The 17,598-nt window shown below is 38.4% G+C and overlaps 1 protein-coding gene across 1 annotated transcript in view; it reads left to right on the top strand.

The window, feature by feature from the left end:
- The window catches only part of LOC134349347 (EH domain-containing protein 4-like), an 80,752-nt gene extending 63,855 nt beyond the window's left edge, over positions 1-16,897 (top strand). The window contains exons 5-6 of the mRNA XM_063053516.1: positions 3,052-3,216; positions 11,215-16,897. Coding sequence (XP_062909586.1) covers positions 3,052-3,216; positions 11,215-11,736 — 687 coding nt within the window. The 3' untranslated portion in view covers positions 11,737-16,897. The remainder of the gene's footprint in view (positions 1-3,051; positions 3,217-11,214) is intronic.
- Positions 16,898-17,598: the final 701 nt, after the last annotated feature.

The following is a 17,598-nucleotide window of genomic DNA, read 5'->3' as shown; positions in this document are numbered from 1 at the left end:
TTACCACAACTATTAAATAAGTATCAGGCTCTGACTTGGCTGGTGGTGACAAAGGCCAGGCCCTCCCTGTCAGAACCTTTGCACGCAATCAGAGTCTCTGTGCCACTGCGTTGTAAAGGCAGCTATATTGGTAATGACATTCCCTTCATCTTCTGGAATGTGTGTTTGCAAAGAAGGTCTGTAAGGAGATAGTGGTCTTTCTGTGTAACATGCAACAGCACTCTACAACCTGGGGACTCTCATACATAGAGTCCTAGAGCACAGAAACAGCCCCTTTGACCAAACTTGTCTATTTTGATATTAGATGCCCATTTAATCTACTCCCATTTCAAAGATTCATTTATTACCAAAGTATACAAATCTGAAATTCTTCAATTCTCTGGGTAGCCATGCAACTAAGAAAGGAGAAAAAAGCAGCATGATCATCAATCCCCAAGTGCCCCCTCCCTGCAAAAAACAAATAAAAATGGATAAGGCACATCGACCCCGAAATCCCTCTTCCCGCACAAAAAAAACAAATAAAACAGATTGGACACTTCGACTTCCAAATTCCTCTTCCCACACAAAAAAATGAACAAAACGGATCAGGCACCTTAACCCCCAAATCATCTCCCCACACAAAAAAAAAGAGAAAATCAGACGATAAAACACAGAATGTAAAAACTATAAGGTTGAAAAAGGGAATCTATCGGCCAAGTCCACATCCAAAATGCAGAAAAAAACCTGGTCAGCACTCTCCATGTGCAGCAGTTGGCTCTCCCTTCTCCAGTACTAAGCAACCGAACAAAAGGCAAGCAGCCGGCGCTCACCCTCTGCACTCACTTCAATGCTTCACTCATCCTTGTCGCTTTAATCGGCGAACAATGGAAGCTTTAATCAATGAAATGGAGCCAAACATCAGCTTGCACCCTGTCCTGCAGCCTCCCTGCCACAAGGTTCACTCACGCTGCCTCTGCTTCCCAGAATCCTCTCGGAGACTGCAGGGTACTGAAGCACCCAAATGATCTCCAAACAGCAAAGCACAGGCTCCAACGGTTCCAGAATCACATTCAAGATGAGAAACAAATGTAAAAGATATAAAAGAAATGGGGAAATAAATGGTTTCATGATCTATCTAAAAGATGTCAATCAAAGGAGCGTGGACGTAGGCACCATTTTGACCCATTTGCCGTGTTTGAGCCAAAGCCTTCTGAATCTTTCTATGTACGTGCCCAAATGCCTTTTAAAAGTCGTTAATGTACCTGCCTCAACTACTTCCTCTAGCAGTTCTTCCATATACATACCACCCTCAGTGTAAGAAAAAAAGTTCATCCAAGTTCCTTCCAAGTCTTTCCCCCACACTTTAAACTTGTGCTCTTTAGTTCTTGCTTCCCCAGCCTGAATAAAAGACTCACTGCATTCACCCTATCTAAGCCCCTTGTGATTTTATAGACTTCCATAAAATCAGTTTTCAGTCTGCTACACTCAAAGGAAAGAAGTCCTATCCTGTCCAACCTCTCCCTATAACTCAGTCTGTTGAGTCCTGGCAGCATTCTTGTAAATAATTTCTGCACTTTTCCAGTTTAATAACACCTTTCCTATGACAATATGAGTGAAACTAAACACAATACTCTCATTGTAGCTTCACCAACAACTTATGCAACGACAACAGAACTCCAAACTCTATACTCAGTACCCTGACTGATGAAGGCAGAAGTGCCAAAAGCCCCCTTTACCACTCTGCCTACGTGTGACTCCATTTCCAGGAACCATATACTTGAACTTGAAGGTCTCTCTAATCTTCAATACTCCACAAGGCCTACTGTTCACTGTTAAAATCCTAGCTTGATTTAACTCTCTAAAATACGACACTTTGCACCTACCTGAATTAAACTCCATTTGCCATTCCTCAGTCCACTAATTCAGCTGATCAAAATCTCAGTGTTATTTTCGATAACCTTCACTGTCAACGATACCACCTATTTTAATATCACTTGCAAACTTACTATCCATGCCTTGCATATTATCATGCAAATCATTGACAAAGATGACAAACAACAGCTGGACCCACCACTCACTAGTCGCTGCCTTCCAGTCTAAAAAACTACCTTCCACTTTCATCTTCCACTTCCTACCATCAAGCCAATGGATCACTGGGGACATGAGTCACCCCAACCAGAAACTGTTCCAGCTGCTACCATCCAGGGAAACGGTACCGCAACGTTAAAGCCAGGACCAACAGGCTCCGGGACAGCTTCTTCCACCAGGCCATCACGCTGACACAATTGTATTTCTAAGCTATATTGACTATTCTGTTGTATATCGTACTGTACATACTATGTATTACAAATTACTATAATTTGCACATTGCACATTCAGACAGAGACGTTATGTAAAGATTTTTACTCTTATGTATGTAAAGGATGTAAGAAATAAAAGTCAATTCAATTCAATTCAATGTACTTATCCAGTTAGCTCTCCCTGAATTCTATCTGATCTAATTTTCCGGAACATATCTACTACCCTGCTCTGTCAGGTCTTCTTGCACACTTACAAAAAAAAAGCTTAATCAAATTCCTAAGACACAGCCTCCCGTGCACAAAGCTGTGCTGGCTACATCAAAACCTGTCTTTCTAGTTGAATGTATATCTACTCCTCAGAATTCTGGACAGTAACAACTGCCATTGATGTTAGGTTTACTGGTCTCATGCAATCATAGCAAAGGCTGTATTGAGAAAGGGTGTTCTGTAGTTTGGAGTTCAATTCCAGCACCGTTCTGTAAGGAGTCTGTATATCCTCCCCATGAAATACGTAGGATTTCCCCGGGTGCTCTGGTTTCCTCTTACAGTCCAAAGAAGTACTGGGTAGGTTCCATGGTCATTGTATATTGTCCTGTGATTAGGTTAGGGTTAATCGTGGTTGTGGGGTTGCTGGGTTAGTGAGCTCGAAGGGCTGGAAAAGCCTGCTCCACACTGCATCATTAAATAAAGGAAATAAATAATCTGTAGGAAATTTTTTCGCTGGCACACTAAATATTTAATTTATTTCCTAATTATTATCTATGTTTTCTAGGTTCATGCGTATATCATCAGTTACTTAAAGAAGGAGATGCCAGCAATGTTTGGAAAAGATACAAAGAAAAGAGAAATGATAAGCAGACTTCCAGAGATATATATGAACCTCCAGCAGGAACATAATATCTCTGCTGGTGATTTTCCCAATGTAAACAAAATGCAGGTACAGTAACGCAGATGAATATGCCAGTAAGTTTCCTTTTGACAATGGGTGGGTACTATCATTTCTTCAAGAATACATCTGAATGAGTGAAAGAAGAAAGTGGTATTTTTTAATTCTAGGATTAATTTACTTTACTATAAACCGGTCCTGTTGCACAAAAAGGGGAAAATATTCCATGTATTCCTGTGCTACTGAAAAGTCATTATGTGGGTAATTGCCATTCTTTATTCTTTTTCAATGTCCTGTATAAACTGTAGGAGAAGCTTCAACAAGAAACAGTAGATGTTTAATGTAATTCCCTGAGTGTGACCCCTGATAATCATGTTATTTTTTATTATTTGAGTTATCTGAAGGAAGTGAACTGGAGTTTGATATGAATTTTGGCTTATGTGCATATTGTTACAAGTTACAATACAGAAATGGGTTGTTTCATTCTAGTCTCTGTCTCCACCCAAGCAAATAATTCTAATTTCATTTGCCCATTCCAAAATCCATTGATCTTCCTCCTCCATTTTATCATGTCAGACAAGTGCATACCTGAGTCATGATCTTGATACAGATGAACGGATTAACTCCCAAATGGTTACTGAGTCCCTAGTCTCTTGGTTCTGGTATCCCTGGAAAGTGGTCAGATGAGGTCCCTAGGGACCCTGGCAGCAAGTTGATGCAGTTGAGTTCTACCTTGGGTCTTCAGTTATTGCTTCCACGATGCTTCCTCTAATGTTATCTTGGGCCACAAATTTTAAGGAATTTGGGCTGCCTTGGGGATTCCTAAGGACAGTGGTATGGCAAGTGGTCAGACAGGGCAGAAGTGGGGCCATGAGGTAGACAAATCTATTCTACAAGGTGGCTGTAGCTGCAGGATGTTTTGACCTGAACTTTGAACCATAATCAAAATCGTTATCAAACAAAAATCAGAAATGGCCCCAGAAACAATGGTGTTGCCAATTGTTTAATTAAATATTTTATCTTGGTTCCTTTGGCCAGTGAGCATTTAAATATGTTGCAGAATTCACTATGAATGACCATTAGTGCTGCTTCAGTTTTGTGAAGCACCCCAACAACCACTGCACCATACAGTATAGGCTGTTCAAATGTTACTGAATAATGCATTCTTTCTCACTGGAATGTGGTCAGGGCTGTTAGCAGACAGATGCCATCAAAGTTCCTAAATCACAAAGAATAATCATTTACAAATGAGAAAATCTGCAGATGCTGGAAATACAAGCAACACACACACACACACACACACACACACACACACAAAATGCTGGAGGAACTCAGCAGGCCAGGCAGCATCTATGGAAAAGAGTACAGTCAATGTTTTCACGCTGAGACCCTTCATCAGGACTGGAGAAAAAGATGAGGAGTCAGTGTAAGAAAGTGGGGGGAGGGGAGGAAGAACCACAAGGTGATGAGTGAAATAGGGAGGGAGGGAGAGAGAGGTGAAGTAAAGAGCTGGGAAGTTGATTGGTGAAAGAGATACAGAGCTGGAGAAGGGGGAATCTAATAGGAGAGGACAGAAGGCCATGGAAGAAAGAAAAGTGGGAGAAGCACCATGGGAGGTGATAGACAGGTAAGGAGATAAGGTGAGAGAGGGAAATGGGAATGGGGAATGGTGAAGAATAATCATTTTTTGTTTCAATGTTTAAAATATACAGATTCTGAAATGGACATGGTGTACACTAAGATGCAAACTGCTTATGCTTTGAGCACCCTTCCATTCTCTGTTACTAGGCTTTGCTTGGTTGTGTACATCAGCAGTTGTTATTTTCAGACAGCTGTTTAGTTCCTTATGTGAAGTTCAGGAATTTGAGAAATTTTGGTTAACTTTACCAGCGTTTGAAGTTTGTTTCCAGTTCATCTTTTGTGGATTGGGTCAATTGTGCATATAAAAGAAACATTGTTTGGCAGTCAAATACCACGAATATTCAATTTGGGTTTCACCAGAACCATTTGCCTCAGGTCTCATCAGAACCTTGTTTCAGAGATGAGGATGATTGTTCTTGATATAGGCAGCACTTGACTAAATGTGGCATCAAGGAACCTTGGTAAAACTAAGATCAATAATCATTAAGGGGAAAACTATCCTATAGTTGGAGTTATACCTCACACCAAAAAAAGATGGTTGCAGTTGTTGGGAGTTATCCCAGTCCCAGGACATCATTTGAGATGCTCAGTGGTCTCACTGACCTTCATCACTGATCTTCCTACCCAAGAAAATGGGCTGTTCACCAAGGGTTTCATAATGTTCATTTCCATTCCTGATTCCTTAGCAATTGAAGCAGCCCATCTCTAAACACAACAAGGTTAGGCAATGTTTAGTCATGAGCTGATAACTGGTATTGGTTTATTATTGCTATATTAACTTATGATTGAGGTACAGTGCAAAGATTTTGTTTTGTCTGCATCCAGGCAGGTCACTCCATACAAAATTACATTAAAGTAGTAAAACGTAAACAGAAGGCAGAATATATTGTTGTAGATTCAGATAAAGTGCAGTGTGGGAAGAATGGAAATCATGAGTTCATCTTTTAGCAGATGAGAGGTCTGTTAAAGAATCTGATAACAGTGGGAAGCTGTTCCTGAGTCTGGTGGTTCATGCCTTCAGACTTTTGTATATCCTGCCTGATGGGAGAGGGGAGAAGAGAGAAAGACTGTGGTGGGAGAGGTCCTTTATTTTGTAGCAGCAGAGAATGTAGACAGATTCAATGGGGAGGTTGATTTCAATGATGCACTGGACAGTGTTCACAACTATCTGCAATTTCTTGCTGTTTTGGGTAAAGCAAGCTGTGAAGGCATCTGGATAGGATACTTTCTATGGTGCATCTGTAAGTCAATGACCAGCTTCTTCATTTTGCTGACATTGAGGGAAAAGTTGTTGTCTTGAAACCATGCAGCAGGACTCTCTAACTCCTTACTGTACTTCACCTTTTTGTTTGAGATCTGGTCCACAACATAGATATCATGTGAAAACTTAAAAAATTGAGGTAGAGCAGAATTTGGCCACAATCATGCAGCCTTGTGGAGCATTGCTGTTGAAGTTATCATGGAGCAGATGTTGTTGCCTGTCTTTAGTGATTGCAAAGTCTTGGTTAGAAACTCAAGGATCTAGTTGCAGAGGAGCAATTAATAGCTATGTTGCAAAGTGCAAGATAATATATACAGTTGGAAGAAAAAGTTTGTGAATCCTTTGCAGTTACCTGGTTTTCTGCATTAATTATTTATAAAATGTGGTCTGATCTTCATCTAAGTCACAATGGTAGACAAACAATCTGCTTAAGCTACAAGCTGTAGAACCTCCACCAACCATTACCTGTAGCTGCTGATCAGATTCGCACAATGGCAAGGAAGAATGTTAGACCATTCCTCCATATAAAACTGCTTCAGTTCATTAATATTTCTGGGACATCTAGCATGAACAATCCTCTTTGGGTCATGCCGCAGCATCTCAATCGGGTTAAGGTATAGACTTTGGCCATTCCAAAACACAAATTTTCTTCTTTTCAAACCATTCTGTTCTTGATTTACTCTTGTGTTTTGATCATTGCCTTGTTGCATCATCCAACTATTAAGCTTCGGGTGACAGACTGCTAACCTGACATTCTCCTGTAAAATGTCTTAATACAATTTTGAAGTCATTGTTCTCTCAGCAATTGCAAACTGTCCAAACCCTGAGGCAGCAAAGCAGTCCCAAACCATGATACTCCTTCCAACAAGCTTCACAGTTGGGGTGAGGTTCTGGTGTTGGTGTGCAGTATCCTTTTTCCTCCAAACATAGCAGTGTGCATTCCTGCCAAAAAGTTCAACATTTGTCTCATCTGTCCACAGAACATTGTCCCAGAAGTGTTATGGAACATCCAGGTGGTCTTTTGCAAACTTGATGTGCAGCAGCATTTTTTTTTTGGAGAGCAGTGGTCTTCTCTGTGGTATTCTTCCATGAACACCATTCTTGTTCAGTTTTTTCTATAGTGGACACATGGACAGAGACCTTAGCAAGTTCTAGAGACATCTGCAGGTCTTTTGCTGTTACCCTTGTCACCTCCTTCAGCATTCATTGATTGGAGCATTTGACTCCAAATAGCTTTTGTAGAAGGCATCACCCCAGAGGTTCACATACTTTTTTGAACCTAAACTGTGATTGTTTCAATGGTGTTTCAATATTGACGAGAAGAAGTACAATTGTTTGTGTGTTATTTGTTTAGCCAGATTGTGTTTGTCTATTATGACAGATGAAGATCAGACCACATTTTATACAGAAATTAATGCAGAAAACCAGGCTATTGCAAAGAGTTCACAAACCTTTTCTTGCAACTGCACCTCCAGTAGGAAATATTCTAACCTCACTCTTGACGTTCCACCCACCATCAACATCCCAGGGTCACCGCTAACCAGAAACTCAACTGGACCGGTCACAAAAATACTGTGGCTGCAAGAGTGGGTATAATATTCCTATGGCATGTTACTTGGCATATCAATACCTTTGCATCAGGAGTGAGAGGCATACTCTTCCCCTTGCTTAATGGTATTGTTCCGTGGCATAAAAAGGTTGTAGACAGTAGTATGTGCACTGCACCACTATCACACTCTCCCCCCCCCACCCCCCGACCACTTCCTGAAGTCAGTGGCCCATAGCCAGCTCTTTTGTTTTGCTGACATTGAGTGGAAGGTTGTTTTCATGACACTGTGTTACTAGGTTCTCTAACTCCTTCCTGTATGCCAGTTCATCATTATTTGAGATGTGGCTTACTATGGTGGTATAATCTTCAAACTGGTAGAATGGAGTTAGAGTAGAAGTTGGCCAATCATTTAGGAAGTACAGGAAGTAGAGCAGGGAGCTGAGCATGCAACCTTGTGGAACACCAGTGTTTAGAATAATCACAGCAGACGTGTTGCTCCCTACCCTTGCTGTTCATACTCTGTTGGTCAAAATGCGAAGGATCCCGTTGCAGAAGGAGGTGTTGGTTTCCAGGGTCAAGCATTTGTTGATGAGTTTGGAATTATTGCGGGTGGAGCTGTAGTCAAATAATAATCTGACATTGGTGTCCTTACTGTTCACCCTTTACTGATGCAGATTAAAATCAAGGTGTGTTTTTCCAGCACTGAGGGATACTACAGTGCATGTTGGGAAAACCTGTTGTATGGTTTTATTTCTGGAAAGCTAAGCATGAGATCATTGGCAAAGCAGAGCATTTCCTTTCTATATACTTTCACCTGTGTGGCCAAATTCTGCTTTAACCCCATTTACAAGTTTGCAGATAACAACGCCATAGCAGACTGAATCTTATACAATGATGCGACTGTTTACAGGAAGTTGATAGAGAGTCTAGTGGCATGGTTCTAAGATGGCGATCTCTGCCAATGTCAGCAATACATTGATTTTAGGAAGCTGATGGAGTATACACCCCTATATGTATAGTGATGCTGAGATGGAGGTGGTTGAGAGCTTCAAATTTGTAGGTTAAATATCACCAATAATTTGTTCTGGTCTAACCACATTGATGGTACTGCCAAAAAAAAGTGTGCCAATACATCATCTTTTTTGTAAGGATAAAGGCACTTGGCATGTCTCCAATGCTTCTTAACAATTTTTACAGATGCACCATAGAAAACATCCTATTTGGGATGCCTCACTGCTTAGTATGTGCCAAGGCTGCAAGAAATTGCAGAGAATTGTAAATACAAACCAGTATTTCCTCCATTGACTGTCTACGCTTTCCATTGCCTTGGTAAAGCAGTCAACATAATCAAGGACCTTCGCACTCCAGTCGTTCTCTCTGCTGGGCAGAAGCTTGAAAGGATGTGCCACCTGACTCAGACAGCTTCTATCCTGTTTTTATCAGACTTGAATGGACCTCTTGTATGCCCATTTGAATTCCTGATTTCCTATTCTGCCTCTTGTGGACCTTGCTCTTTATTTGTTTAACTCCACCGTGCTTTCTCTGTAGCTGTTTACACTATATTTTGCATTCTGTTTTCTTTTTACAAAGCTCAGTGTATTTGTGTATGGACTAATCTGCCTGGATGACACTGTGTCTCAGTACAGGTGACAGTAATAAACCAAGCAAATACCAATATTAAAACGTAATGCAAGAGAGATGTGAATTGAAGATTAGAACATTCCGGAGTCAGTTATCGCTTTAAATTCTGGAAGGTGCCCAGCAGGTCTGGAGTTGCAATTTTATGCACTTAAAAGTAACAAAGGAAGTCTTTCCTTGCATTTGAATTTTAGAGTTCTAGCAATTATTAAATACAGATATTTGTGGGCGATTAAGGCAAGAAAGTGGCTTGATGTACCTAGTCGGTATCAGTGGGGTTTTTATTTTTGGTCTCTTTGATCTGACAGGTCTGTGGAATGTTAATTAAACTTACAATGATCTGCTTTGCATATAGCAAGGAGAATCAATCCCTTTATAGATAGTGAATGAAACTTCAAAATGTGGAAATGTTACCAAATCTTGGCATCATAACCAGTGGAGACAAAAGCCATTTACATCCAGCAATCTTTACATTTAACAAAACTCTACACATGGAAAGTACATGCTGTCACCTAGGGTTTAAATCGTGGTAGTTTTTTCCTTTTTGAAGTGATGGTTATCACGTACTGACGATGTTGACACTTCAAGCTGTTATCTTGGAGCTGCTTCCTTCATTGTGGAAGTTGTCTAGTAATAGACACAATTCCACAGAGTTGAACATTTCAACCTCCTGCTTTTATCCAGGGTCATTAGACTGGGAATTAATTTTACTGTCTTGAGTGAAAGCATTGTGTAGCATAATGCACTTCATTCCTACTTGTACAGGAATGCATATTCCCAAAAGCGGAACAATTTTTTCTCTTCAATATTGTACTGTAGTTCGCAGCTCATGTGTTGTAATAAAGTCAGGAGAACAAAGAAGCCGCAGCATGCTGTTTGGAATTTACAGTCTGTGCACTGCATTGTAATTGTTTGAAAAGTTTGGAAATAATTCATGCTGCAGTCTCTAGTGTAAACACATTGTAGCAAAGAATAGGAGAATATAATGGCAGTGTTTTGTCAGTGATTAAAAGGTCAAATAATGACGCATTTTCTTGGCTGTTTAAGTTCCTTTGCACAATGTCATAGATTGTTAGCTGAATGTTTCATGTTAAAAGCAGTCATTGATTGTTATGGTTCAGTAATGCTGTAGACTTTCTGATCTGGAAAATAAATTAGGATGGCCATTAACAAAATTGGATGAATATTCTTGAAATTAAATCCTATTTTATGGGAAAATAAATAAAACTTCTATTAATTGGAAAATGGAAAGTCTGAGAAGTTCTATCCTATTAGTGTTTCACCCCAACAAACCTCTCTCATTGTATATCTCTCCACAGATGCCTTTGTTTCAACTTGTTTCTTTCTTCTGTGTCTAGTAGGTGATTATTGCTTTGACTACTTTGGTCTGCACTCTATTATAGAAATTCCCTTTTACTCCCTACCCTTTTCCCTCTCCGCAGCTTAACAGACTTATTTTCTCACTTTTTCAGTTCTGTGGAAGGATCCTTGACCATAAACTTCCAGCTCTGCTCCTTTCCCTACTCTTGCTGCTTGGTCATTCCAGCATTTTTGCTTTCTGTCTCTGCCATTATTTGGCCACCAGTGAATGTAGCTGGAGATGTGGATGGGATACATAAGGGTGCAAAGAGTTCCGATGCAGAAATACATTGTCCCTGAGCACTGCAGTTCATGAATAATGGTGTATTTCTTACAGTCCTTTTCATCTAACTACATCACTGATAGCATCTTTTCCTTGTCTGGCACCTGGGTGGATTTAAGAGCAAGTTAGCTGTGCTAGCACCAGTTAGAACAAACTTTCTTATGCAAGATTGTCAGAAGAATCCAGTAGAAAATGCTCAATAACTTTGGTATCAAATTCTGCCTTTTAGTTTTTGGTTTGATCGGAGGATGAAAGGATGGCTTTCAGATCTGTTGAATTTTTACTTCTATATAACTTGTATTTTGTTTGTGTTGACAGGAAATGTTGCAGTTATATGACTTCAGCAAATTTCATAGTCTAAAACCCAAACTGCTTGAGGCAGTAGATGAAATGTTAGCCAATCACATTGCCCAACTGATGAACTTGATCCGGCGTGAAGAAGCAAGCCAGCCAGCACAGGAAGTGACAGGTGGCGCGTTTGATGGCAATGTTAATGGACCCTTTAATGAAGGCTATGGTGAAGGAGCTGAAGCAGGAATAGATGAGAGTGAGTGGATTGTGGCAAGGGAGAAGTCAAAATATGATGAAATTTTCTACACACTGTCTCCAATTAATGGCAAAATCAATGGGAACAATGCAAAGAAAGAAATGGTCAAGTCTAAATTGCCAAACACTGTCTTGGGGAAGATCTGGAAATTGGCTGACTACGATCATGATGGAATGCTGGATGATGAGGAATTTGCTCTGGCCTGTCACCTGATTAGCATTAAACTTGAAGGCTATGACTTGCCTGGTGAATTACCAGAGCACCTCATACCTCCATCCCAAAGAAAGAATTGAGTTTATTTAGCAGTTTAGGATGGAGTCTAACTGGTGATGGGATGGGAGAAAGAGCTGATTTTTAAATTCAAGGGTATGATGGAAAGATGTGCAGGTTCTGCTTTAAAATAAAAGCCAAAGTACTATATGTTCTAAAGCTAAGCTAGGCATTTAAACTTTTATGTTAAATTGTGTGCTTTTAACAGTGGTAAAAATACTGGTGTTCCTCATTGCAGTTTCTAAAACTTACATGCCCCCAGAGTGCACATTGTGATAAATTAATTCAATGTTTTCTATAATTTGTTTCTACAATCTCCTGACTGATTTCAGTTGTGCAGAGATATTTCTATTTTTTTAATTATCTAAGTCTATTTAATATTTCAGCACTTGTCATCTCCCTGTTATCTGGATTGCTGGGAAATCTGACAAGTTTGATGTGTTTTTAGTGCTTTCAAGACAGGAAACTTCATGCTCCTGAGAGGGCTGCCAATATGCAGTACCCCATTGGGCCAGGGTTTGTTACAGGCTTCATCTTCTACTTCAAATAATTTTATGACTGCTAACTGTATATAAGTAAAACATCTTAAAAGAGCCTTGCACTGTAAATTGGAAACTCAAGATAGCTCTTTGGCATGTACTGTTTGGATTTGACCTATGCATTAACTGGTTAATCCATTCTATTAGTGTTGTCAAAGTAGAGTTTATATGTAGGCTACTTTTACCAAATCATTTAAAACTTCCTGGGGGAAAGATTGCAGTGGGCAAAATTTAGCAATTGGTTCTTGCCTTCAAATATTTTTACTAATTGGAAAAAAGGCAAAAACTGTGAAGGAGGAAGTTTTGTGTGCTGCCCTGGCCATAACACTGAGTAGCAACATATTTACAAGGAGGCAAAGGGTCAAATCCCAGAATCTGTACCAGTGCAATAACAGTATGAATCATGTGATGGAGAATGAAGTATTTACATTCTACTGAAAACTTGAAAAAAAAAATACAGCTATATTTGACAATGTACGCTATACATGTCAAAAAGATGTGCTCCAATGCCTCATCACAAATGACTGATCTGCTGAAAGCAGATGCTGTTCCTCATTTTTAATGTCATTGCACTTCACAATGGTTTTGGAGACTGAAAATAATCTGATCTGGTGTAAAAGGTGATGTCCCAATAGGGACATGCATGCTCTTGGCAGGAATGGTAAATTTTGAGGTGTATCTATATTCAAAATAATGGCAGAAGATTGCATTTATAGCATGATTAACATGGAACTCTCAAACTAGTTCAAGAAAAGGGTATCATGAAAAATAAATTACACTTCTAAGTTGAACTTGACAGTGTGGATATGAAAGAGTAATGCACATTATACATTGTAACACACAATGTATAAGTAGCTGCAAAGTAGCTTGATCTATGCAATTACACATGCTTTCTTTTTTCATGTTTGGAACGACGGTCTTAAAAATCCAAACTAGCCTGCACTAAATCTTTATTAGCTCTATGGTCAGTGCTTCTAGAGGGTAAGGAATAGCAAATATTATTAAACTACATTGTGTTTTGAAACATGCCAAAATCAATGTATCAACTGAGTGCAGAATATATGCATGCTTGTGCTACTAACATTTCTTTATTACATTATTTTGCTGCACATTTGAATAATGTGCTAAATCAGCAAAGTGTAAATTTGTTTCTTGATCATCTGTAATTTCTTAACAGGGTGAACTGCTGAAAACTATAATTTGAGAGCTGATGAAACCATTTTGGTTAATATACTTTTGCAAGCCTCGTCAAATCCTGAAATTTTAGGAAGAGTTCAATTTCTAAACTCAGCCAGCTTCAGTCCAGTACAGGGAAAATCATGATTTAGGTTAGTTCTATTGAGTGCAGATAATGTGACTGCAAGTTTTCATAGAAGTTTTGTTTCAATTTATGAGATATAGTTGATTTAAGCATATTTCTATTTTTTTAGATGTATTGAATTGTCAGGAGAATATATAAAATACTGAACATGGAAACTGCTGGCTCTACCACTAAATTGTCAGTAAGGATTTAGAAGGTGTTCATTGGAACTTCCTTAGAAATTTTAAGAATTCATACACCTTTCTATCCAAGCATCCTTATAGTAATGAATGGGGGGAAGTCAGATTATAACTGTAGAAAGGAAGTGTGAGCTGTTGTAAATGATCTCACACAGCTAATGAAAAGTAAAGCATCTATGCTCTCGCAAATAAATATGGCTCCCAAACTTTTTCCTGGATATGTTTCTAGGCATATTGGTAATTTGTGGTAAAGCTGCAATCTGCCTGTTTTCTTCACTAGGAGTGTCTAAATTATAAATGGTATAAATTATAAATATTTCTTGACATTTGTCTGTCTAAATGTTGTAAAAGTTGTCATTTTGTTTTGGATTTTTGACTAGAATTTCACTCTACATTGCAACTGTCTCACCTAGCATTGCTGTTCACGAAAATTTTAATTGCTCTGTGAACTATCCCAGCTGTTCAGAATAATTCAGTTGTTATAAAGTTTGTGTATTTCTCTTCCATGGTTGCCAATTATTTTAAACATCTGTTCAAAACAGCAAGCTGTACTAGTTTGGAGCTGAAATTCTAAACCTTTACTGAAATGAGGAAATGCTAAACCATTAATAACTGAGGACATGACGATAACTGTGAGGCAAAGAACAAACTGAGTCAACTGTTGACTGCCACCTGCAGGCCTGTTAATGAAATGTTACCTCCAGAAACATTACTGAAGAAAACTGGCATAAGAGAACTTGACTCGTGCATTTCCAGTTAGAAGAACAGCAGCCATGAATCCAAAAAGTTCAATCTGCATTTATAAACAAATTCTGAGAAATAACAGGGATTTGCATTGAGTTTTCAATATGGTTCCCCTGTGTCAGAAGATAATTGAAATAGAATCTAGTCAGTTCCTGGGGGAAAAAAATGCTGACATTGTTCAAACTATTCTTTTTCTCCACTATCCAAAATGAAGAAATGAATAAGGTTTTTAAATAGTCTTTGTTTTTCAGGAGAATACAAATTTAACTGGAAAATATTCTATATTAATGGAATAGATCTGTTTTACAATTAGCCAGCATCTTTAATATTGTGGTTTTCTTTAATTATACAGCATGTTTCATAGTTTTTCTCAGTATAATAACATGAAATAGTGCCTTCGGCAATGTGGATGTTGGTGGTGTGGAGGCTGTAAAGAATGTTTATTGTGAGCTTTCAAATGAAGAATGAGCCTGGGGTGGGTGTTTCTTTGAATTTCCAAGTTCTACTGTCCTTGCTGTCACTGCTATAAAACAAAGCCTCCTCTGTCAGTGTAGTGCTGCAACTTCAGAGTACTTCACTAGATCATTTCGGAGGGAAATTTACTGTAGTTATGATGACTTCAGTGACTCTGATATTAATTTGTAATTTTGAGTCAGATATCAATACAAAATAAATATACTACTGATAATGAGTTAAGTTTTAGGCCTTTATTATAGTAGTAAATAAATTGCATTTTAGGAAGTACATGAAATTATAATAGGAGGGCTGTAATGAACAGTATACACACATCGAAGCTGCTTTGAAAACTATGTTTTAATTAATAACATTTGCTGCTTCTGTATTTTTATTGCCTGCACAAGGTGATGTTCCTGACAATGCCCCTTACTCTCAGATTTATATTAATTTAGGTGTCATATCATGGAAGGTAGTCCGTCATTAATATTGCCTGCAAACTCAAAGAATTCTTGAAGATTTACATGATTGGTGATTTCACAACATCCTAGAACATCTGTTTAGATTTTAATTACTTTTGTTTTCAGTTTTATCAAAATCTTAAGAATCCTCTGCATCTTCTACCTCAGAAAATGTCTTTTTAATGTCATGTCAGTTGCCTGAGCCTGCTTTTTATCAGAAGATTTTCAGGCCACTATATTTTATTTAGAAGGAATAACAGCTTGCCTTTCTGCTTGAGATAGTGTAGTTCACCAGAGTAATCCAGTGGTCTAGGTGTGCCCTAAAACTAAGTTTTCTATTTATAGTGATGCGTTCTTCGGGTAAGTTTGCACTTGGATAAAATGCAAATAGTTCTATTATCTTTACTACAGTGCTTTATGTAGAAGTTAAACATTTGCCCACAAATCACAGCATTTTAGTTTTATAAATGCTGAAATATGTTGTACCAATCTGTACGGTTATTATAACTGAAAAGAGTTTATATTTACTTCCCATGTTTTAATCAAATTTTATGATATATTCAAAAATACAAATCCAGCAATTAAATGCACTTCACTGCTGCCAAATTCCATCTCCCACTGACTGCAAGCTTAGTAGAGTCTGTCTCACTCCTACAGCTGCATACTTTCCTACAGCAACACATGAATGATGCAATGAACACTAGATTGCTTCTGATGGGCATTCTTTATCTTATGGTCATTAATCTAAATAAGTTGCCCAAGTGAAAAGTTGTGTTAGCATAAATGTTGCTAAAGCATTATTGTTGCTGGGGGTTTGAAGTAAATGATGCTGTTCCTCTCATAGTGAATATGTCAAATCTTCCAATCTTCAGAGAAAAAGCTTCTTGCAGCAGGCAGTTGGGAAGCAAAACTCAAAAATAGATTGAGTAGGTGCAAAGAGTAAGTACCTCACACATAGAAAATCAAAATGTCATCAACTTGATTTGAAAGGTGAATATAATTTTTCATTGTATCACAGAGGCAGTTTGATTTTGATGCATATGGGTGATTTTGATTACCTGCTTATACTGTTCCTCAACCCTGAAGCCACTGTTCTGTGGATATTATTGGTTAACACCTTCCATATTGCACCATTCATTTATGAAGTAAGCTCAAGTCTGGCACATTGAAGTGAGAACACACTTCAAAGTATTCCCCAAGATTATTATGATGTAATCATTTTACTTGCCATCCTTAAAGTAATCAAGAAATAGATTTTCTGGGAATAAAACTGAATATTAGGTTGCGCATAAGATTAATGATTCTGTATATTTTAAAATCTATTTCTGCTGTAGACACTGTAATCTATAAATTCTAATCCTGAGTTTAGCACATCTATTTTTTTAATCATATCTAATGAAGATGAGAGATTTTATCATTTTAATTGTTACATTTATATCTTCAGTGTGAAATTGCATTAAAAGATTCTCTATAAATAAAATTTTAGTTGCTCATAATGGACTTTTTTGTCTTTATTATGTCTTCTTATATGCCTCCTATGTTCATTTCATGATGTGACCAGGGAGCTTGTACTGTGCAGAAGAGTTTTACACTCTGTCCCTGTTGCAATTGACTGTTCATTTGTACACACCCAGTTCTTCATTTCATTTGGGGTTGTAACTGGATCATCTGTCACATCACAGTCATCAGTATCTTAAGGTCATAAGGTATGAGAAAGGAGCAAATTTAAGCCATTCATCCTATGGAGTTTGCTCTGTCATTCAATTGTAGCTGATTTATTTTTCAACTCCAATTTTCCTTTCTTCTGCCTGTAACCTCTAGCCCCCTTACCAATCAAGAACATTTCACCCTCTGCCTTAAATACACCTATTGACTTGGCTTTAACTGTCCCCTGTGGCAAAAAAAAATCCACAGATGCACCAGCATATGGCTAAAGAAATTCCTTCTAGTAGAAACGTGCTTTCTAAGTCCACTCTATCCAGGCCTTTCAGTATTTGGCAAGTTCCAATGAGAATCCCACCGCCCCTGTCCTTCTGAACTCTGTTAAGTAAAGACCCAGATTTATGAAGTGCTCCTCATATGTTATGTCTTCCTTTACCAAGATCATTCTTACTAGTACTTCCAAGTCTCATTGCACCTCCAATTTCTGAATACTATTCTCATTTAGAAAATAATTTACACCTTTATT

The sequence above is a fragment of the Mobula hypostoma genome, chromosome 1 (genome assembly GCF_963921235.1).
Source record: "Mobula hypostoma chromosome 1, sMobHyp1.1, whole genome shotgun sequence".
Lineage (NCBI taxonomy): Eukaryota > Metazoa > Chordata > Chondrichthyes > Myliobatiformes > Myliobatidae > Mobula > Mobula hypostoma.
This window is presented reverse-complemented; position numbering and strand designations above follow the sequence as displayed.